The 23,588-nt window shown below is 66.2% G+C and overlaps 1 protein-coding gene across 1 annotated transcript; it reads left to right on the top strand.

Annotated features, from left to right (window-relative positions):
• Positions 1 to 568: 568 nt before the first annotated feature.
• On the top strand, positions 569 to 22,705 carry MUC6 (mucin 6, oligomeric mucus/gel-forming). Its single transcript, XM_057552392.1, has 38 exons — positions 569 to 626; positions 3,818 to 3,880; positions 4,289 to 4,529; positions 4,599 to 4,725; positions 5,027 to 5,117; positions 5,198 to 5,307; positions 5,481 to 5,688; positions 5,875 to 5,997; positions 6,557 to 6,677; positions 6,785 to 6,923; positions 7,012 to 7,116; positions 7,260 to 7,332; positions 7,420 to 7,557; positions 7,837 to 7,998; positions 8,077 to 8,171; positions 8,264 to 8,396; positions 8,494 to 8,743; positions 8,821 to 8,873; positions 8,965 to 9,074; positions 9,824 to 9,975; positions 10,124 to 10,265; positions 10,362 to 10,472; positions 10,822 to 11,007; positions 11,092 to 11,331; positions 11,455 to 11,611; positions 11,783 to 11,926; positions 12,153 to 12,224; positions 13,198 to 13,434; positions 13,530 to 13,757; positions 13,958 to 14,138; positions 14,964 to 15,779; positions 15,906 to 16,276; positions 16,670 to 17,008; positions 17,399 to 19,216; positions 19,677 to 19,976; positions 21,514 to 21,552; positions 22,072 to 22,174; positions 22,501 to 22,705. The coding sequence occupies exons 1-38, from the start codon at positions 569 to 571 to the stop codon at positions 22,676 to 22,678; spliced, it is 8,214 nt and encodes a 2,737-aa protein (XP_057408375.1). The 3' UTR covers positions 22,679 to 22,705.
• Positions 22,706 to 23,588: the final 883 nt, after the last annotated feature.

Genomic DNA, 23,588 nt, shown 5'->3' with positions numbered 1-23,588 from the left:
TCCCAGGGTGGGGGTGGGACCCAGTGTGCTGGCACCTTGTAGGGGTCCTGGGTCCAGGTGAGGATGCGGCGCCCCCCAGGAGCTCTCTGTGTAGCACCCTGGAGGGGGTGCCCAGGCGTCTCCCCCCACGTCCGGAACAAGCCCCCTCTCAGTCCCCAGGTGCCCACGCTGACTCCCTGGACTGACCCCCAGGGAGACCCCTGGCAATCGAGGTTTACCCCTCGCCTCGAGTAAGCACGGGAGATGTTTGCAGGACCCCGGAGGGTGTGTGCCAGCCCCCTGCTCAGAGGTGAGTGACAGCGGGGCCGCTGCCCGCTGAAGAATTTTCCAAAGGCCAGGTCCTGATAAAGCAGCGCCCCAGATCCTGTTTGGCCACCACTGGACTGGCTGTCCGTGGCAATTACCGGACGGGAGCGTGGGGCACAAGCAGGCGTGGCGGGGCAGGGCCCTTGGCCCCTATATAAGGCGTCGGGGGAGGCCACTGAGGCCGCACAGGTGCGGCGAGCCTGCCCAGCGTCCCGCGGTGGGAGGTGTCGGGTCCGGCAGTGACCGCTCTCCTCTCCGCGCCATGCTCGGGCCCCGGCTGCTGCTGTTCCTCTCCTGCGGGGGTGCCCTGCTCAGCGCCGGTGAGTGGGGGGGGCCTGCAGGCCGTGCACCAGGATTGGCCAGACACCCTCCGAGGGCCCCTGCACGTGGGAAGTTCTCCCAGGCCTTCTCGCCTCTGCGGCTTGGCCGTGGGGACGCTGACGAAGGGGAACGGGAGGGGAAGCCGGGCCCAGGAGGCCTCTCCTCGCTCCATGGCTGCCCCACACTTGCCGAGGCCCGGGTCTCCGCCGGCGGCCTCGGAGCCTGGCCCAGCCCGTGGGAATCAGAGGCGACAGGCAGTCTCCTCCACAGTAGTGGGTGCGGCAGGCATGGGCGTGCGAGGCAGGGACAGTGCTGGGGCCTCAGCGCTCAGAGCCTGGCCCTGTCACTCTCCCCACTGGGCCCTGGGTCCCGAGATGCCTCTGGGGGTCCCCAAGGGGCAGCCAGAGGGCGTGTAGGGGGCCTTGTGGGCCTTGAAGTCAAAAGTCTCAGGAGAGACCCCGGCTCCACCGGGTCCTGGCTGCGAACAGACAAACCACGATGTGGGCTCTGGGCCTCAGTTTCCAGGTCTGTACAAGCGCGGGCGACGCCTCCCTTTTGTGTGGCTGCCGGGAGGATTGAAGACCTGGGAGGCTGGAAGGGGCCGCTGCACCCGAGTGCCCCCAGCCTCACCCATCAGGCTGTTGGGACGGGGGTCCCCTTCCTCCTCCCACAGGTCCCTTCAGCCAACTCCCCCAGGCACAGCAGACGCCGCAGGCCTAGGAGGCGCTCACCCCGGCCCCGCCCCCCAGGAGGGGCCAGCCCCAAGGGGTCCCCTGATGGCCAGGGGGGAAGCCCCTTCCTGCTGGCTGCAGGCACCCGCCCCAGAGCCCCGGTCTCCGAGCCAGCGGGACTCGCTCCTGCCTGCCTCATAGGTCCTTGCCCCGCTGCCCTCTCCTTGGTGGCCCCAGAGCCCCACCAGCCTCAGCTAGGAGCCAGGGAGAAGCGCCAGGCCTGCCGTCTGGCCATGGCCCAGGCGCTGGGGCAGGCTGGGGGCTCCAAGTAGAGCAGGCCCCCCCGGGCCCATTCCACCCCTTGCCTCCCACGAAGCCCCTTCCCCGCCCCCCAGGCACCAGCTTTCCCACCAAGGGTGGCTCTGAGCACTCAGGAACCTTGCCCATCCGAGGCCGCCTCCCTGGGCCCATCCCTGGCCCTGGGGACCCCCAGACCTGGACCCAGAACCAGGGCGAGGAGGGAGGTGCCCGGGAGCCAGGCAGGGTGGGGTGTAGGCCAGCAAGTGTAGTGAGGGGCGTGGCTTTGGGGAGCCACGGGGGTCCAGACTGTGAATGCTGCACGGGGCAGGGGGGACAGGGGCCTCTCCACGTTTCAGCAAACACTCTTTGAGCACCGATTCTGTGCTGGCATCAGGGGGAGCGAGAGGCAGGCCCTGCCCTCCTGGACCAGAGGCCTCAAAGCACCAGTTCAGACATCAGGGTCTTGGGGGCTGGGGATTCCGGGACAGAGGCCCCTGAGCCGGGCCCGGGTTGACCCAGCAGGGGCAGGGCATGCAGGGCTGCCAAGTGTGCAGAAGGAACAAACAGCGTGTGCGCCAGCCACCACAGGGCCCGTCCAGGGGCTGAGAAAGGCCAGGGGCGGCGGACCAGCCCGCCCTGCAGGCCCCGCGGGTCCCAGCCAGGGACCTGAGCGCGATGGGAAGCTCAGACAGTCCTAGGCGGGCAGCAGCGACGCTGCTGGGGGGCTGTCGTTCAGACGGTGGGGCCGCAGGGCCGGGCGGGGACTGGGCAGAGCCGAGGGCCGGAACGCAACAGGGCTGGGGACGCTGGTGCTGGGTGACAAGGCGGAGAAGGGAGGAGCCGCTGCGAGGGGGCACCTGGAAGTGACCCTCGGGGGCACAGTGGACGCGACTCTAGGCGTCGTGGGGGCCAGCGGTGAGCCGAGAGGCGGGGCCCCAGGCGTGGACGTGCGTGATGGGCACTGCAGAGGAAGGGGGCCAGGTGTCACCACCCGCCCAGCCTAGGGACCCTATGCCATCGGGCAGGCACCCCTGCCCCCTGGCATCACCCGGAGAAACAACACTGGCAGCGAGCAGCACCGTGACTCGGGAGGTCAGTGTCACCCAGGGACGCACAGACCCCGGGGAAAAGGGGGCGCGGTGGGGAGCAGGAGGGACGGGACCCCGGGGGGCCGCATTCAGCGGATGACCCTGCCGCCTGCCAGCACCGGGCCTCATCTCCCACGGGGCCCACAGGGCCGCAGGGAGGACTGCAGCAGGGCAGGGATGGGGGAGGCGAGGCTGGGCCCGTGCTTCCTGTCCCGACAGTCACCGTGAGCAGCCTCACCGGGCATTTCTCTGGCGATGGCCAGCGCGCCGGGAGGTTGACAGGGAGGAAGGAAGCACAGAAACAGCCACTTTTAGGGCCCAGAAGAGGGAGAAGTCCTCCGTGGGCCTCAGCCTCACTCAGCCTCTGAGCTGGCGGCAGAGCGGGCACGGACCCCAGAGGGAGTGGACCCGAGGTGGGCTGAGCTGGGAACTCGGCCGGTGTAGCCGGACAGCGGCACGCCGCCGGCCAAGTCACCCACCGACGCCCGGGCACCCCTGCCCAGCTCTCCCTGACCCTCCCGCCGCTTGCAGACCACCGGGCCCCTCTGGGCTCAGGGCTCCTCACCCCCACCTGCAGCTACCACCCCCCACGAGGCCCACACGGGAGCCCACTGGGAGCCAGCGCAGCCGGGAGCCCCTTTATCACGCACCACCTGCGTGCGCGGCGCCCGGGCTTCTCTGGGGAGCGAGCCAGTGCCTGGAGCCCGGCAGGCAGACCTGCAGGTGCTGCGGGCCAGACGCCGCCACGGACAGCCGGGGCGCAGCTCGCCCAGCCCTGAGCCCCACGCTCGGGACCCCGTCTCCCCAGGGACCTCCCGGCTCCCAGCGCCTGCGGCTGCCCCCTCCTCACCCTCTGGCCCCACTCACCACCCTTCCACGCGTGCGTGTGCCTGGGGGCGGGGCCTCATCCCCACTGTGTCCCCAGCCCCAGCAGGTGACAGCTCAGAGAGGTCCCTCTGAGGCGACCAAAGGAAGGGACGGCGGGGACGGCGGAGCTTGTGCAGCCCAGGAGCGGCCCCGCTGGCGCTCCCCGCCGTGCCCCGGGCCCAGCTCACCCCAAACACGCTGCCGGCCACAGCCCTCGAGCAGAGCTGGGCAGCCCCACACTGACCGCGGGCCCTGTCCACGCAGGTCTGGACGACAGCTCCTTGGTGCCCCCAGGCCTCCAGAGGCTGAAGGACTCCCCGCAGACAGGTGAGGGTCACGGCAGCCCCCTGTCCCCGTGTCCACCGGCCACGGCCCTGCTACAGGGTAACCGTGTCTGGGGTTTCCACGAGAGGCTCCAGCTACCGAAGAGCCTCAGACCACCCTCGCCTGGGGGAGACCAGCCCCTGCTGCCCCTGCTGGATGGGGGCTAAGCTGCAGCTTCGTGTCCTACAGACCCCAGGGCTGATGACGCCACAGACCCCGACCACAACAGAGGCCCGCGCTCCCCTAGGCAGGGGGTGGGGGTGTGGGGCGGGGCCTTCTCCCGCCCACCCCAGGAGGGCCTAGAAATCGGGAAGCCTCTTTGTCTCCCGGCGTGGGCTCCCCGGGGCCCCAGACCTGCCCCACCAGCCGGGAGGACGCAGGGCTCCGAGACCCCGCCCGCTCTCTCCGCAGCTCCAGACAGGGGCTGGTGCTCCACATGGGGGGCCAGCCACTTCTCCACCTTCGACGGCCACGCGTATGATTTCTCGGGGACCTGCAACTACATCTTTGCGGCCATGTGCAAGGATGCCTCGTCCACCTTCAGCGTGCAGCTACGGCGAGGGCCGAGCGGGAACATCTCCCGGGTCATCGTGGAGCTGGGGGCCTCTGTGGTCACTGTGGAGAAGGCGGTCATCTCCGTCAAGGACGTGGGGTAGGCTGCAGAGCCGGGCCGGGCGGCTGGGAGCCCGAGGGGCGCCCGCTGACTGCTGTCACCCTGCAGGGTCATCAGCCTGCCCTACACCAGCAACGGGCTCCAGATCACACCCTTTGGCCAGAGCGTGCGGCTGGTGGCCAAGCAGCTGGAGCTGGAGCTGGTGGTCATGTGGGGTCCGGGCACCCACCTCATGGTGAGGACGCGGCAGGGGTCAGGGGACCGGGCTGCGGAGCTGCCCTCCTGGGGATGGGGGCCCTGACCCCGGCCAGGAGCCTGGGCTTTTTGTTGGCTCAGTTCCCTCCATCGAGCAAGAATGGAGGTCCCCTGGGAGGAGCCGGGCGGGCAGACCCTGGGGTGGCGTGGGGCCAGGACCCTCCCCGTGAGGGGTGCTCTGGGCCCCTGGAGCAGGCGTGAGCAGCTTCCGAGGGGTCCTGGGGCCCTGGGAGTCCTGTGCGCCTCCCCGCCCACCCGACGGCGGTGCCCAACCCCTCCAGGTCCTGGTGGAGAAGAAGCACATGGGCAAGATGTGTGGGCTGTGTGGGAACTTCGACGGTGAGAAGACAAATGAGTTTCTGAGCGAGGACGGTAGGTAGGGGGAAGTGGTGGGGAGACCCCTCTGTGGCCCAGCAACCATGGTGCTGACCTTGCCCCACCCCACACCGCAGGCCAACTCCTGGAACCCCCTAAGTACGCCGCCCTCCAGAAGCTGGATGACCCCAACGAGATCTGTGCCTATGAGGCCATCCCCAGCCCCCGGGTCCTGCAGGCAGGGAACGTAAGTGAGGCGGTCAGGCTCCCCGGGGCCGAGGGGGCCCTTCAGCCAGGGTGGGGCCGGCTCACGGGATCTGGCAGGGTCCCGAGGCCAACGACACCCCCCGACTTCCAAGTCACATGCGTGGTGTGGGATGTGGCCTTGACCCCTATGACCTTGAGTGTCCCTGTGCCCAGGCCCAGACCTGCATCCAGCTGCTGACCCTGGTGTCCCCCGAGTGCAACGTGCCCAAGGAGCCCTTCCTGCTGAGCTGCCAGGCGGACATGACCACGTGTGCCCAACCCGGCCGGCACAACTGCAGCTGTGCCACGCTATCTGAGTACTCGCGCCAGTGCAGCATGGCCGGCCAGCCCGTCAACAGCTGGCGGGGCCCTGGCCTCTGTTGTGAGTCCTGGGGAGGGTCGGGGGGAGGGCCAGGGCTCCAGACATGGTGCTCCCAATCCCCCCTTGTCTGTGAGACAGAGGAGATCCAGGTGGAGGAGGGGCTGGCCTAAGTCCTCGGCCAGGGTGGGGTGGGTGGCCAGGCCCTGGGCGCCTGACCCCTCTCACGAGGGCCACACGGGCCTGCAGCTGTGGGCCAGTGCCCAGCCAACCAGGTGTACCGGGAGTGCGGCGAGACCTGCGTGAGGACCTGCTCCAACCCGCAGCACAGCTGCTCCAGCTTCTGCACCTTCGGCTGCTTCTGCCCGGAAGGTGAGGACAGCTGCTCTCCCAGGACCCTTGGAAAGGAGCCCAGAGACAGGGCATCAGCTCCGCCCACACCCATGCTCGGAACCCCCGGACCCTCTGCTGGGACTTGGCCCGGGGAGGGCTCTGCCTGCACTGTGCTCACAGCCGCCCCGGGCCACGGCCGCATGTGCCCGTCCACGGGGAGTAAGGTGGTGGGCAGAGGCGGGGTCGGAGCTGGACAGGGCCCGCTGCCCAATGAGGAGCCGCACCTAGCACGAGGGGGCGGGAGTCTGCGAGGCAGGCGGGGCTGAAGGCGGAGGCTCTCCTGGGGCACGCCCCCCAGCCCCGCCTCCCAGTCCCCACCCCCAGGCCCCGCCCCCCAGGCCCCGCCCCCCAGGCCCCCAGCCCCCGCCACCCCCAGCCCCCAGCCCCCAGGCCCCCGGCCCCCGCCGCCCCCAGCCCCCGCCCCCCAGCCCCTGCCACCCCCAGCCCCCACCGCAGGACAGGGTGGGGGAGGGGCTGCCCAGCAGGAGGGCGGGAGGGGTCTCCTTGCCCGCAGCCCCAGGAAGCCCCTCTCCTGCAGGTATGGTTCTGGACGACATCTCCAAAAACCACAGCTGCGTGCCTGTCCCCCAGTGCCCCTGCATGCTCAGCGGGGTGGTCTACGCCCCTGGGGAGGTCACGACAGCCGCCTGCCAGACCTGGTGAGTGCAGGGCAGCAGGAGAGGCATGCAGGCAGGCAGGGGACAGGGACGGGGACGTGGCGGCCTCAGCCCCGGGGGCCACCTGGGTCATGCCTCCTCGCCCACAGCCGGTGCTCCGGGGGCCACTGGGAGTGCGTGGAGCGGCCCTGCCCCAGGCGCTGTGCCCTGGAGGGCGGCTCCTTCGTCACCACATTCGACGCCAGGCCCTACCGCTTCCACGGCACCTGCACCTACATCCTCCTCCAGGTAGGACACGGCCTCCGCCCGAGGGCCCGCCACGGGGGGTTGCCGTGCGCACCCCGGGCCCCCTGTGCTGAGCCGCCCCTCCTCCCAGAGCCCCCAGCTCCCCGACGGGGGCTCGCTCATGGCCGCGTACGACCAGTCTGGGTACTCACGCTCGGAGACATCACTGGCCGCTGTCATCTACATGTCCAGCCAGGTGAGGCCACCCCGCCTGCCACCTGCGCCCACCCAGGGCCCCGAGCAGATGCGTCCCAGCTCCCCCTTCACCCTGCCTGGCCCACGGGAGGTGGAGGCCTCCGCAACTCCCGGCCCCCCGTAACTCAGCCACCCACTCTGCAGGACAAGATTGTGATTTCTCAGGACGAGGTGATCACCAACAACAGGGACACCAAGTGGCTGCCGTATAAGACTCGTACGTCCTCAGCCCCCACCCGGCACCCAGGGCCCCACGAGCCGGGTCCCAAAGCAGGCCGCCTGCTGAGGCCCCCTATTCCCTCAGGCAACATCACAATCTTCAGGCAGACATCCACCCACATCCAGATGGTCACCACCTTCGGGCTGGAGCTCGTGATCCAGCTGCGGCCCGTGTTCCAGGTGTACATCACTGTTGGGCCCCAGTTCAGAGGCCAGACCAGAGGTGAGTCCCTCCCCCGGCTGCCCAGGGTCGGCCCAGCTGCCCCGTCCCCACCCGGCTCGGCCACTCCAGAGGAGGAGGGGCCCAGCAGAGCCCTGCACTGACCCAATGTGTCGGGCGCTCACGGCCCAGGCCGGCTCCACCTAGCCGGCTGGTCCTCCCAGGGGTGTAGCCAGCTATGGCCTCTCACCCTGGGCGTGGTTAGGGGAGAAGACGGGCTTTGGGGAGGGCGGGGCAGGACAGGGGCATGGGCCAGTCCACCCTCACGCCCGGCCGGCCCAGGGCTCTGCGGCAACTTCAACGGGGACACGACGGACGACTTCACGACCAGCATGGGCATCGCCGAGGGCACCGCCTCGCTCTTCGTGGACTCCTGGCGGGCAGGAAACTGCCCAGCCGCGCTCGAGCGTGAGACCGACCCCTGCTCCATGAGCCAGCTCAACAGTGAGTGCCGTCCGGGAGGGCTGTGGGGTGGGCGGGAGGCCCCAGCGGACGGCTGACCCACGCCGGCCTGCCCCCCAGAGGTGTGCGCGGAGACCCACTGCGCGGTGCTGGTGAAGAAGGGCACGGTGTTCGAGAAGTGCCATGCCGCCGTGGACCCCAAGCCCTTCTACAAGGTGGGCAGCCCCGTGGGCAGCAGGGGTGTGGGGGGCGCGGGGGGCACCCTTGGGGTCCTGGGTGGGCACCCACGGCCCCTGTCTGCCCACAGAGGTGCGTGTACCAGGCCTGCAACTACGAGGAGACCTTCCCGCACATCTGCGCCGCCCTGGGCGACTACGCCCTCGCATGCACCTCGCGCGGCGTCCTGCTCCAGGGCTGGAGGAGCAGCGTGGACAACTGCAGTGCGTACGGGCCGGCGGGGCTGGCGGGGCTGGTGCCACCCCTCCCCCCCACCCCACACACACACACACACCGGGCCTGACTCCGGGCCCCCCGCAGGCACCCCTTGCACAGGCAACCAGACGTTCAGCTACGACAGCCAGGCCTGCGACCGCACGTGCCTGTCGCTGTCCGACCGCGAGGTTGAGTGCCACCCCAGCGCCGTGCCCGTGGACGGCTGCAACTGCCCCAAGGGCACCTACCTGAACCACAAGACCGAGTGTGTGCGTAAGGCCCAGTGTCCCTGCCTCCTGGACGGCTCCAAGTTCATCCTGGCCGACCAGTCCACCATGGTCAATGGCATCATCTGGTGAGCGAGGGGTCCAGAGGGCGGCCCCCGGCCTGCAGCCCAGCCCAGGCGGCGCTCACTGGGCCTCTCTCCCGCAGCTACTGCGTCAACGGGCGGCTGAGCTGCCCGGCACAGCCTCAGATGCTCTTGGGTACGTAGCTGCGGCCGAGGCTGGCGGAGCTGGACTGTGGGTGCCTCGGCTCCTCCGGGCCCGCCTCACCCCAGGCCCCTTGTCTCTGCAGCAACCTGCTCGGCCCCCAAGACGTTCCAGTCCTGCAGCCGGTCCTCGGAGGACAAGTTCGGGGCGGCCTGCGCCCCCACCTGTCAGATGCTGGCTACCGGCACCCCCTGTGTAAGACCGCGTGTGGCGAGGGGCAAGCGCGCTCCTCAGAGGGCAGGTCCCACTGCCTGGGGGTGCCGGGGACACCCTGGGCTAGATATTCCCACGGCAGACGCCCCAACATCTTCTCCTTGGCCCACAAGAAGATTCCCACAGACCCCTCATGAAAGGCGGGCTGTGCTCCATTCCCACCATCCCGTGATGCACGTGACCGGTGGCGTGGCCGCCGTGTGCTCCTTTGCGGGCTCCCTGAGGACCGTGGGCCCTGCCAGCTTGGGGTGGGCGTACAACAGCCCAGCCATGACGCAGAGGTGATGCCCCTCAGAGAGGGGCAGCTGTGCTAAGGGAAGGCCCAGAGCAGGATGGACGCAGGGAGCAGGTCTGGGGAGAATGCTGGGGAGTCTCAGAAGGTCCCAGTACCAAATGTAAAACAGATAGCTAGTGGGAAGCAGCCGCATAGCACAGGGAGATCAGCTCGGTGCTTTGTGACCACCTAGATGGGTGGGATAGGGAGGGTGGGAGGGAGACGCAAGAGGGAGGAGATATGGGGATATATGTATATGTATAGCTGATTCACTTTGTTATAAAGCAGAAACTAACACACCATTGTAAAGCAATTATACACCAATAAAGATGTTAAATAAATAAATAAATAAATAAACAAATAAATAAAAATAAATAAACAAAAAAAAAAAAAAAAGAAGGTCCCAGGGCTGCAAGCAGGGCCACCCTCCAGGGGCCACTGACCCTCCTCCCTGCAGGTGCCCACCAAGTGTGAGCCTGGCTGTGTCTGTGCCAAGGGGCTCTACGAGAACGCCAACGGGCAGTGTGTGCCCCCCGAGGAGTGCCCGTGCGAGTTTGCAGGCGTCTCCTATCCCAAGGGCGCCGAGCTCCACACGGACTGCAAGAGCTGGTGAGCCGCAGCCCTACCCGCAGACCCTGGTGGCCCAACTGCCCGTGAGCCCTTGGGGCGGGCAGGGGTCCCTACCAACCCGCGAGGTCAGGGTCCTGCGGGGGTGCGTGTACCCCGGTCACCCCAGAATGCCCTGCTCCTCCCACAGCATCTGCTCTAGGGGGGCATGGACGTGCCAGCAGAGTGCCCACTGCCCATCGACCTGTACCCTCTACGGGGAGGGCCACGTGGTCACCTTCGACGGGCAGCGCTTCGTGTTTGATGGCAACTGCGAGTACATCCTGGCCACAGTGAGTGCCGGCCTGGGCCCCAGGGGACCATGGGGGGGGCACGGGGGGCCCGGGGGGCCGCAGGGCCGGCTCCTCCTCAGCGCCGTCTCCCCACAGGACAGCTGCAGTGCCAGCGACTCGCAGCCCACCTTCAAGATCCTTACAGAGAATGTCGTGTGTGGGAAGTCAGGCGTCACCTGCTCGCGGGCCATCAAGATCTTCCTGGGGGTGAGCAGGCGGGTGGCCTTCCCAACCTCCCCCTGGGGCCCCAGGGCCTGGCCTCTCGGGGCCCTCACGGCCCTGTGCCCTGGCCTCCACGTCCGCATCGCGGCAGCAGTGTCCCCGGAATTGGACAACCGTGCAGCAGGGAGGGGTTCTCCCACAAGCCTGACCCTCAGCCCTCGGCACAGTTTCCAGCATGTTCTGGAATCTTCTGCCGACAGCAGGCTCTAGAGGGCAGACCCCCCAGGCCAGGGCTGGCCCTGCCACGGAGAGCTCAGGCCGGGAGGCAGAGCCCAGCGGCACTTAGCGGCCACCCAGGACGTGGCAGGCATCCTGTGACAGCCGCACCCCACAGGGCCTGTCCATCGTGCTGGCGGATAGGAACTACACGGTCAGCGGGGAGGACCCCAGCATGCACTTCCGGGTCAAGGCCAGCTCCCTGCACCTGGTGCTGGATGCCACCATCAGCAGCATGTACCACCTGACCCTCATCTGGAACAAGCACATGACCGTCTTCATCAAGATCGCCCGTGCCTCCCAGGTACCGCCGCCCCTGCCCCACAGCCCCAGGGAGTGGTGAGTCCCTGCCTGCCGGCCACCTGACACCTGACACCAGCCCCCGCAGGACGCCCTCTGCGGCTTGTGCGGCAACTACAACGGGAACATGAAAGACGACTTCCAGACACGCAGCAAGTACCTGGCGTCCAGCGAGCTGGAGTTCGTGAACTCCTGGAAGGAGAGCCCGCTGTGCGGGGACACCACCTTCACGCTGGACCCCTGCAGCCTCAACACCTTCCGTCGCTCCTGGGCTGAGCGCAAGTGCGGCATCATCAACAGCCAGACCTTCGCCGCCTGCCACGGCCAGGTGCCCCCCCAAGTGCCCCGTCCTGCCCTGGCCGGCGCCCCAGGCTCCGCGGCCAAGCCGTCAGGGGAGGGGTGGCCGCGAGGAGCCTGGCCCCGGCCTGACGCTGAGGGCCGGCCCCCGCAGGTGTACCGCCTGCCTTACTATGAGGCCTGCGTGCGCGACGCGTGTGGGTGTGACGCCGGCGGGGACTGCGAGTGCCTGTGTGACGCCGTGGCCGCCTACGCCCAGGCCTGCCTGGACAAGGGCGTGTGTGTGGACTGGCGGTCCCCAGACTTCTGCCGTGAGTCCCGCGCCTGCCCAGAGGCCCCCGCGGGGCCACAGGCGGCATGCCCGGCTGCAGCACTTCTCCCGGGGCGGGCGGCACCCCCAGGGAGGCACAGGCGCCCGGGGCCCGCTGGCAGGTGCGGGCTCCCGGGCCAGCTCTGCCGCCTGACAGTGCCCTTCCCCCCAGCCATCTACTGCGACTTCTACAACACCCACACGCAGGTGGGCGGCGGCAAGTACCAGTATGCCCAGGAGGCCAACTGTACATGGCACTACCAGCCATGCCTCTGCCCCGAGGGGCCACGGAGCGTCCCGGGCGCCAACATCGAAGGTACTGGGCGCAGAGAAGGAGACGGGAGGAGGGGCAGGCCTGGAGGGATTGGGAGTGCTGGCGGGCAGGATGTGGAGGCGTGTCTGACAGTGGGGACCCGGGCGGGCACCTGTGCCTGGGGATCGGGGGAGAGGCCGGCAGAGAGAGGGGAGGGACCAGGCCTGGGGAAGAGGGGCTTCTGGCTCTGGACACTGAGGTCTGCCTGTTCTCTGCACGTCCCCCTCAGGCTGCTACAACTGCTCCCAGAATGAGTACTTCGACCACGACAAGGGGATGTGCTTGCCATGCAGTAAGCTCAGTCCACTGCCCAAGAGCCCCCCATGCCCCCCCCACAGAGCTCCCAGCTCCAGCCCAAACCTCTGGCCAGCCCCCCAGCACCCCCACTCCCCAGGGGCACAGCCAGAGACCAGGGCAGCCAGAGACACAGGGAAAGGGGTTGGCCCTCGCCTCCCCTCCCCTCCCCAAACATCCACTCACCCAGCCTGCAGCCACAGGGCACACCCGGCTCCTGCCAGCCTGCTGGGGTGTGTGGGTGCAGAGCAGGGACCTCCTGGGAGTTCGGCAACAGGCGGCCTGGTGGGCACTGGACACTACCTGCAGCCACCCTTGGGCAGCACCCTGGCTGGCCCCTCCACTCCCTGCCAGGCCCATCAATGCAGAGGAGGGGGGAGGGGAGAGAAGATGGGGAGGGGAGGAGGGTGGGGAGCAGGGGTCCCGGCACGTCTGCGGTACGTCCATCCCCCGTGTCCTCTGACTCACACCCTGGGGACACAGCCGAAGGCTCTGAAGGGCCCAGGCAGGCGGAGGCGGGGCGGGAGGAAGCACCCCCGACCACCCCTCCTCTTGCAGCATCGTCGCCCACCGTGCTGCTGCCCACAGCAGGTGATTGCACACATGCAAGGTGCCAAGGTGAAGCAGGCTCTCTCCCAGGGCTCTTCCCCGGCTCCACCAGCCGGCCAGCAGCCGGCCCAGCCTGTGTCTGTCCGCCCAGCGGCAGCAGCCAGGCTTGCGGGTGTGGGGCGGGGCAGGGTGTACCTGGGCTGGCCCTGGGCTGCTCAGCACCGTGGGGGCAGCAGGTGCTGACCAGGAAGTCAGACGGGAGGGGCTTGGCAGGCCCCACTGGGCCCTGCTGCCTGGCCACCGAGCACAGCAGGGCCAAAGGACACATGCCCTGCCGGGGGCCCCCACTGCCCTGAGGGCTCCTGCCCAGCCCGCGTGGCTTGGGGGCCCAGCAGGGGAGCAAAGGGCTCCTCCCAAAGGGAGTGCCAGAGCAGCTCCCTACCCCACAACAACAGCATATGCGCCACACTCAGGCTTGCCTGGCACAGAAACCAGGCCCACCACAGCCATGGCCAGCACCACAGTGACCCCCAGCACCACTGGGCTGAGCTCCCCCAGACCCTCGCCAAGCTCCCCGGCCACACCTGAGGCCCCGACCCGGACACCCAGCCCTCCGGCCACAGCCACAGCCCCCACCACCCGGACACAACCAACATTCTCCTCAGGAGGTAAGGCCCCCGGGCCAGGGCCCCGGGGTGGGTGAGGAGGCGCCCGTGGCAGTGCGGACGGGGCTGAAGGGGATGTCGGGCGTTGTTCTCTGCAGATTCGTCTCGAACCACCTCCACCGTCACCACACGGGCCACAGCAGCGCCGACCGCCACGGCCACTCGAAGGTCGACAGCCACAGCACCCACCGTGACCCGGGCCACAATGCGGCCCACAGGATCCTCCCCCAGCACAGCCACGCGGTCCACAGCTCGGTCCACGGCGCGAACCACAGCAGCCCCGCCAACCCCGGCAACATCAGGGACCTCCACAGTGTCCCCCGCAAGTAAGCATGCCACCACTGCCTGTCCCCACAGAGGGGCCTCGGCGGGGCAGCCCCAGCGCCCAGCCCAAGCTGTGTGGGGCCGCGTGGAAGACAGCAGCCTTGGGCCACCCCCACGACCACACAGGGCTGGCTCAGGCCCGAAGGAGGGGGCAGCCTGGCTGGCTGATCACGCTCCTCTTTGCACATCTCCCCGGCCACAGCACCCAAGCCCCCACCCACCACGGCCACCCCCACCAAGGGAGTCCACAGGCCCCAGGGGAGGCCAGGGCTCCAAAAGGCCCCTGACCCAAGTGCAGGCCCCGACCCTGGGGCAGGGCCACAAACCTCCGATTCCCCTGACAGCAGGCGAGAAGAGAAGCCCTTTCCCGAGGCCAGTGGCAGGCGAGCCATGGAGGGACAGCTGAGCCCACCCGAACAACGGCCGCCCTGAGAGCAGCGTTGAGGGGGCAGAGCCATGCAGGGCTGCTGGGGAGGGACCCCAAAACCCACTACAAGCAGCTAAGATGCAACAAGGGTCCACAGAGAATGCCGGGGTGGGGTTTGGGAGAGGAACGAGATAGTCATTCAGAAAACTCCTGGACACACCACCAGGGACACACAGAAGCCACATGTGAGAGGGACGATGTGGAAGGTGTGGGTGATAAACAGGTCACACCCCAAGATAGGGTAACGAGGAGGAGGGAGTGAACTGACCACCACTGTTTTCTACAGCGTCCTCAACACACCGTTGGACCCCTGAAACCCCCGTCAGCCAGGAGACACGGCAGACGGACCCTCCACAACCCCCGGAGAGCACCACAGGCCACAGCACAATGCACACCAGTCCACTGTCAAGAGCCACCACTGCTAGGGCCGAGGGGAACACCAGTCACACCACACACTCTGCATCCAACCCCCTAACACACACCACCACGGCCACACCCACCACGCCACACATCCCCTTCAGTACTCACTCCACCCCCACCCATTCTGTCCCCACTACCACCCACACAACAGGTCCGCCCACGGGAACACCTTTCTGGACCACCACCACCTACCCCACCCCATCACACCCAGAGACCCTTCCCATCCACGTGTCAACATCTGCCACCTCCTCGACGGCTCCAACCTCTCACCGAGTCATCACCCCAACAGAGTCCCATGCTACCTTCTCCACCCCAAAGCCAACTGGCACCCCACCCACATTGACACACGTCCCTGTCACAGAAACAGAGCCCACACCCAGAACCCCGCCACGGACAAAGACCACAACAGAGACTGCCACACCCACAGCCCCACCACTGACAGAGACCACAACAGGGACTGCCACACCCAGAACCCCGCCACTGACAAAGACCACAACAGGGACCACCACACCCACAGCACCGCCACTGACAAAGACCACAACAGGGACCGCCACACCCAGAACCCCGCCACTGACAAAGACCACAACAGGGACCGCCACACCCACAGCCCCGCCACTGACAAAGACCACAACACGGACCGCCACACAGAGAACCCCGCCACTGACAAAGACCACAACAGGGACCACCACACTCACAGCCCCGCCACTGACAAAGACCACCACACCCAGAAACCCGCCACTGACAAAGACCACAACAGGGACTGCCACACCCAGAACCCCGCCACTGACAAAGACCACAACAGAGACCGCCACACCCACAGCCCCACCACTGACAAAGACCACCACACCCAGAAACCCGCCACTGACAAAGACCACAACAGGGACTGCCACACCCAGAACCCCGCCACTGACAAAGACCACAACAGAGACTGCCACACCCACAGCCCCGCCACTGACAAAGACCACAACAGGCACCACCACACCCAAAACCCCACCACTGACAGAGACCACAACAGGGACCGCCACACCCACTGCCCCGCCATTGACGAAGACCACGACAGGGAGCACGCAAGCCCAGAACTCGGTCAGCACAGCCACAACCTCCACGGCCCCGGTATCACACTTTACTTCAAATGCCCTCCATGTAACCACATCCCCACCATTCACCACCATCTCCCGTAAATCCACCAGTAGAGGTGCAGGCGTGACACACACCACCACCGCCATCCACACTGGGCCACACACCCCTTTCACCACTCACTCCACCCCCACCCGTTCTGTCCCCACCACCTCCCACACAACAGCTCCATCCACGGGAACACCCTTCCAGACCACTACCACCTACCCTACCACATCACACCCAGAGACCCTCCCCATCCATGTGTCAACATCTGCCACTTCTTTGGTGACTCCAACCTCTCACCGAGTCATCACCCCAACAAGGTCCCACACTACCTCCACCACTCCAAAGCCAACTGGCACCCCAGCCACATCAACACACGTCCCTGTCACAGAAACAGAGCCCACACCCACAGCCACACCATTGACAAAGACCACAACAGAGACCACCACACCCACAACCCCGCCACTAACAAAGAGCACAACAGGGACCGCCACACCCACTGCCCCACCGTTGACGAGGTCCACGACAGGGACCACACGAGCCCAGAACTCGGTCAGCACAGCCACAACCTCCACGGCCCCAGTATCACACTCTACTTCAAATGCCCTCCATGTAACCACGTCCCCACCATTCACCACCATCTCCCTTAAATCCACCAGTAGAGGCACAGGGACACCCGTGACATACACCACCATAGCCACCCACACTGGGCCACACACCCCTTTCACCACTCACTCCATCCCTACCCGTTCTGTCCCCACCACTTCCCACACAACAGCTCCATCCACAGGAACACCCTTGCAGACCACTACCACCTATCCCATCACATCACACCCAGAGACCCTTCCCATCCACGTGTCAACATCTGCCACCTCATCGGTGGCTCCAACCTCTCACCGAGTCATCACCCCAACAGAGTCCCATGCTACCTCCTCCACCCCAAAGCCAACTGGCATGCCACCCACATCGACACACGTCCCTGTCACAGAAACAGAGCCCACACCCAGAACCCCTCCACTGACAAAGACCACAACAGGGACCGCCACACCCAGAACCCCGCCACTGACAAAGACCACAACAGGGACCGCCACACCCAGAACCCCGCCACAGACAAAGACCACAACAGGGACCGCCACACCCACAGCCCCGCCACTGACAAAGTCCACAACAGGGACCACCACACCCAGAACCCCGCCACTGACAAAGACCACAACAGGGACCGCCACACCCACTGCCCCGCCATTGACGAAGACCACGACAGGGAGCACGCAAGCCCAGAACTCGGTCAGCACAGCCACAACCTCCACGGCCCCGGTATCACACTTTACTTCAAATGCCCTCCATGTAACCACGTCCCCACCATTCACCACCATCTCCCTTAAATCCACTAGTAGAGGTGCAGGGACACCCGTGACACACACCGCCACGGCCACTCACACTGGGCCACACACCCCTTTCACCACTCACTCCACCCCCACCCGTTCTGTCCCCACCACTTCCCACACAACAGCTCCATCCACAGGAACACGCTTCCAGACCACTACCACCTATCCCATCACATCACACCCAGAGACCCTTCCCATCCACATGTCAACATCTGCCACCTCATCGGCTCCAACCTCTCATCGAGTTATCACCCCAACAGAGTCCCATGCTACCTCCTCCACCCCAAAGCCAACAGGCACCCCACCCACATCGACACACGTCCCTGTCACAGAAACAGAGCCCACACCCACAGCCCCACCACTGACAAAGACCACAACAGGGACTGCCACACCCACAGCCCCGCCACTGACAAAGACCACAACAGGGACCGCCACACCCAGAACCCCGCCACTGACAAAGACCACAACAGGGACCACCACACCCACAGCCCCGCCACTGACAGAGACCACAACAGGCACCGCCACACCCAGAACCCCGCCACTGACAGAGACCACAACAGGGACCGCCACACCCACAGCCCCGCCACTGACAAAGACCACAACAGGGACCGCCACACCCACAGCCCCGCCACTGACAAAGACCACAACAGGGACCGCCACACCCAAAACCCCGCCACTGACAAAGACCACAACAGGGACCGCCACACCCACAGCCCCGCCACTGACAAAGGCCACAACAGGGACCGCCACACCCAGAACCCCGCCACTGACAAAGACCACAACAGGGACCGCCACACCCACAGCCCCGCCACTGACAAAGACCACAACAGGGACTGCCACACCCACAGCCCCGCCACTGACAAAGACCACAACAGGGACTGCCACACCCAGAACCCTGCCACTGACAAAGACCACAACAGGGACCGCCACACCCACCGCCCCGCCACTGACAAAGACCACAACAGGCACCGCCACACCCAGAACCCCACCACTGACAGAGACCACAACAGGGAGCGCCACACCCAGAACCCCAACACTGACAAAGACCACAACAGGGACCGCCACACCCAGAACCCCGCCACTGACAAAGACCACAACAGGGACCGCCACACCCACAGCCCCGCCACTGACAAAGACCACAACAGGGACCGCCACACCCACAGCCCCGCCACTGACAAAGACCACAACAGGGACCACCACACCCACAGCCCCGCCACTGACAAAGACCACAACAGGGACCGCCACACCCACAGCCCCGCCACTGACAAAGACCACAACAGGGACCGCCACACCCAGAACCCCGCCACTGACAAAGACAACAGGGACCGCCACACCCACAGCCCCGCCACTGACAAAGGCCACAACAGGGACCGCCACACCCAGAACCCCGCCACTGACAAAGACCACAATAGGGACCGCCACACCCACAGCCCCGCCACTGACAGAGACCACAACAGGGACCGCCACACCCAGAACCCCACCACTGACAGAGACCACAACAGGGAGCGCCACACCCAGAACCCCACCACTGACAGAGACCACAACAGGGAGCGCCACACCCAGAACCCCGCCACTGACAAAGACCACAACAGGGACCGCCACACCCAGAACCCCGCCACTGACAAAGACCACAACAGGGACCGCCACACCCAGAACCCTGCCACTGACAAAGACCACAACAGGGACCGCCACACCCACAGCCCCGCCACTGACAGAGACCACAACAGGCACCGCCACACCCAGAACCCCACCACTGACAGAGACCACAACAGGGAGCGCCACACCCAGAACCCCGCCACTGACAAAGACCACAACAGGGACCGCCACACCCAGAACCCCGCCACTGACAAAGACCACAACAGGGACTGCCACACCCACAGCCCCGCCACTGACAAAGACAACAGGGACTGCCACACCCACAGCCCCGCCACTGACAAAGACCACAACAGGGACCGCCACACCCAGAACCCCGCCACGGACAAAGACCACAACAGGGACCGCCACACCCACAGCCCCGTCACTGACAAAGACCACAACAGGGACCGCCACACCCACAGCCCCGCCATTGACAAAGACCACAACAAGGACCACCCGAGCCCAGAACTCGGTCAGCACAGTACTACCACAAAACTCTAGCTTTAGCTCTACATTATCTTCTCCAACTCCTCTAAACCCAAGCCAAAGTCCTTTCACCACTTCTGTTTCTGTATCGAATCTTCCACATTACCCCTCGTCTTCATCCAGCACCTCCACTCTCTCCTCCCTGCCCACGACTTCCTCTCTTCCTTCTCACGTGTCCTCACACACCACTCCTCCTTTTATATCATCTTCCCCATCACCTTCAGCGGTTTCCACTTCACAGAGCATCCCAACCGTTAGTTCAGCTCCGCACAGCCCTTCCCCCTCTGCACCCGTGACCATATCACATACAGCTTCCCTGTCTACCAGCCCCTTTTCCCCAGCCACCATCATGCCTGTCAGGTCCTCCTTCTCACCTCCATCCTCTCCCACCCTGTCCCCTCTCCCCACTTCCAGTACCACAGTCCTGCCTACCTCCCGGACCACAGCCAGCAACCCCACCTCCTCAGCTCTGTCCTCTCGGTCCACTACCTCACAGCCCACCTCTCTCATGACCCGAGCCCCCACGCAGGGCCTCCTGTCTTCTACCCTGGGGGTGACAGCCATCCCGAATTCTCCAGCCACCAACCTCACCACCAGACAGCCAAGTACCACCGGGCTGCCGGCCACCGTATTCCTGACCAGCTCCATCACTGTGCGTGGAAGCTCCTCCTTGCCCACTGCCGGGTCCTTTTCCACCGGGGGCCAGTCCACCTCCTCTCTCATCACGTCTCTACCCAGCTCTCCAGGTGAGTGACATCTCTGCAGCCACCTCGTGACCTGTGGTGCCCACTTTGTCTCAGCTTTGTCTCTCCACTCTGGGTCACTCCCATGGGATCTCCGCCTTTTCTCGTCCCCTCACACTTCCTGATGACCCTATGGGCACTGCCTCTTGGCCTCTGCTCCCACCTCTGCTGCGCCCCATCATGACCTGCACACACCCCCAGAGGCTGGCCCAGCCCTTGCAGCAGGTGTGTCTCCTTCCCTCCCCCTAAAGCCTTCACTTCCCTTGCCTGGGGATGGCCAGGCAGCACAGGGCACTGAGCAGACTCGGGGTCATGCACAGCCTGGGGGAGCCCCAGCTTGGCCTCTGACCAGCCCTGGAGTGCCATTCCAGGTCTCTGAGCTTTGGTGCTTCAGCTGTGTCCTGGGGGTGTCTAGAAGGACAGGGCCCCCACCAGCAGGCGGTGGCCAAGTCACATCTCCCCCAACCCCCTCTCCAGCCTGTCCTCTGCTGTATGTTGCTTACGTGTCCTCAGGGCCTCTCCTCAGCCTTTCTTGGCCAGGTCCCAGATCCTTTCTCCCCTCTTCTCAGGGCTCAGCTCCAGTGAATTCCAGTCTGGCCTAAATGGGCGCCTGGCCTCCCCCAGGTGGCCCCCTTCCCCACCTCAGGGCCTGACTGTCCTGCACCTGCCTCCCTCAGCCCCCTGCCCCTCCACGTCCCTGCTGCAGTCCTGGCCTCCCTTTGAGGTGACCCCCTCAGCAGCCTTCTACAGCGACCCTCTGCAGAGCTCACAAGGACCTTGAGTTTCAACTCTCACAACCCTCCCCCCGGTTGCAGAAAGCAGGCACGCGCCTCACCCCAGGTGATCGTCGGGGCCGAGCTGGGACTAGCGGCCGGGGCGCCTGCACTCCAGGGTTGGCGCCCACCCAGGTCTCAGTGCTGCAGGTGCCTCCAGCTCTGCTCTACCTTCCTGCCCCAGGCCTGCCTAAGCCCACCCTGTCCTCCAGGGACACCCCCTCCCCTGCACAGCCCCCGTCCCCTGGAGCGGGCTCCCCTCTCACACCCCCAGCCTTTCCCTGGCAGGACTGTCCACCACCGCATGACGGTGTTGAAAAAAGAAGTGTTTTCTCTTGTGGGACGAGGACGGGGCGGAGGCCGCCCATGAAGAGGGGACCCAGGACGTGGGGCGAGGGAGCAGGAGCTCAGGAGGGGAGGGGAGCTGGGGGCAGTGGGAGCCAGAGCCCCATCCCCGCCGGGCCTCTTGTTCCACCTCCACCGGAAAAGCAGGGCAGGCAGGGCTCGAGGCCACAGGGAGACCTTGGAGGGGGGCAGGTGGGAAGGCAGGAGAGACGGTCCAGTCTTTGCTTTTTCACTCAAGTCCCACACTGGCAGTTCCTAATGGCAACACTGCTCTGCCGGCTGTCGGGGCACCCACTACAGTCTGTCCCCTGGGACAGATGCAGGACAGAGCTCACAGCCAGGTCCACACCCCTGCAGGGAGCTCTTGTGACGCCAAGTGTCCCCTCAGGGGATGCTGATATCCTACCCCATCCCGACCGCAGGTACGGAGCCCAGCAGACCAGAAACACCTCTGCCCACAGGTTGGTGTCAGGCCAGGAGGGGAGGTGGAGAGGGAGGTTGGGCCAGTGCTGGGAATCTGCCTCGTCCTCTGAGAAAACCCTTGACCCTGGGGGACTCCCAGTGTAGCCAACTTTCAGGAAAAAACACACAATGAGAGACTTGATATCAGGCTTTGTTCCCATGCAAAGCCATGAGGTCTGAGCTCAGTGGGGCTCGGACAAGGGGAGATGGCCTGGGGCAGGGGCCCAAGTGCAGGGTGGGGGCCCAGGGAAGATGCCACCGTGGGCATGAAAGTGCTGGCGGGTGCCCACACGGCCACATCCAGATCATCTAAGCTGTCGGGCAGCTGGCAGCCTTCCCTTGGTGGAGCTGGCACTATCCACCGTGCCACAGGAAAAGGGATTTAAAAACCCGAGGCCCAGAGCCAGGTATGTCAGTTCCTGCCCTTGAGAGGGCCAGGAGCGGAGCCCCCAGAGGCCACACCTGTCCTCCAGCCCCGCCGCGGGGCCGCCGTCTGATGCCTGCCTCTCGGCTCCCAGGGACCTGCAGCGTGAGGGAGTTTGAGGAAGAGGTCACTTACCAGGGGTGCACGGCCAACGTGACGGTGACCCGCTGCGAGGGCGTCTGCGCCTCCTCAGCCAGGTGAGCTGTCGGCCCCGTGCGGTCCTTGTCCAGGTCCCAGACTTGGAACCCGCCCTGCTCGACAGAGGCGCTCCCAGTGGGAGCTGGGGAAGATCCACCGAGAGCTCCCGGCCCAGGCAGCGTGCCGCCCCATCGGGTGGCCCCGGCCCGCACCCACCTCCGCCACACCTGCCGGGAGCCGGGGAGGTCAGCGATGCGAGGCCAGCCCCTCCCCGAAGGCGCAGCCTGGGACCCTGGCGTCCACCTCTCCGAGCGACCGGGGAGGGGCAGGAGCGCTCCCGAGGCAGCGGCCCTGACCCGCGCTCCCCGCCGCCGCCCCTCCGCAGCTTCAACACCGACACCACGCGAGTGGACACCAAGTGTGGCTGCTGCCACCCGCTCAGCTCCCACGAGAAGCAGCTCGTGCTGCCCTGCCCGGACCCCAGGGTGAGGGGACAGCGGCTGACGCTCACGCTGCAGGTATTCGGCAGCTGCACGTGCCGCTCCCAGCGCTGCAGAGACTAGAGACCTGGCCCCGGGAGTGAGGACCAAGCCGCGCCCCCGACACCCGCTCACCCCGACTCACTGTGCCCAGCAGCCCCTTTCCTGGGCACAGGGCATGGCCTCAAAGAGCCCTCAGATGCAGCTCCCCCGGGCATCTGAAGAGAAAGGGGCTGCAGGCGGGGGTCCTGCAGACCCTGACCAAACCCAGCAGGCTGCACTGGACTGCCAGCCTTGGGACTGCACGGGGCACTGCCCACGCTCCTCCACACAGCCTCCCGGCCTTTGAGGGCAGCCGTCCGGTCCTGCCGGGACCAGAACCCCGCCCCCGGTGGCAGGAGCCGGGAAGGCTGCTGCAGAGGGGGTTCCTGGGGAGACAGGGGCCGCCCAAGCAGAGAAGGGTTGGGGAGAGGCTCGGGTCACAGCGAGGAGAGGGGCCCTGGAGTTGGGGAAGGGAAGGGAGAGGCCAGCGTCACCGTCTGCCCACCAACAAAGCTCACCCTGGGGAGGGGACACCAGGCGCTGTGCACCATGAGCCCCCCGTGAACAGACAACAAATAAACTGGCACTGGTCAAGGCACAAAGGCTCCTGAGCTCTGCTCCTGCTGTCTCCCGCGCCCCTCGGGCATTCCTGAGTCCCCAGACCCACGTCCGGCCCATGGGGCTGGACCCGCACCAGTCTGGGCCAAGAAGGGATGCCACTGCGGGCGCCCGGCCTTCCCCTCCCCTGCAGGCCCTCTCACCCTTCCCAGCTCAGGACTACTCTCCTGTGAGGCCCTCCGTCCCGTGGGACCCTGGACCCTGCCTGTGGCTGGGGTCACCCCGCCTGAGCTCAGCAGGCTCACTCCCCAGGAAGGAACCCCTGGGCCCACTGGTCCCCTAGACCCAGGCCTCCAGAAGGCAGGCCCCCAACGCGCACCATGGAGTCGGGGAG

Source organism: Balaenoptera acutorostrata, chromosome 9 (genome assembly GCF_949987535.1).
Source record: "Balaenoptera acutorostrata chromosome 9, mBalAcu1.1, whole genome shotgun sequence".
In the NCBI taxonomy this organism is placed as follows: domain Eukaryota; kingdom Metazoa; phylum Chordata; class Mammalia; order Artiodactyla; family Balaenopteridae; genus Balaenoptera; species Balaenoptera acutorostrata.
The sequence above is the reverse complement of the archived record's forward strand: the minus strand, read 5'-3'. Positions and strand labels throughout refer to the sequence as shown.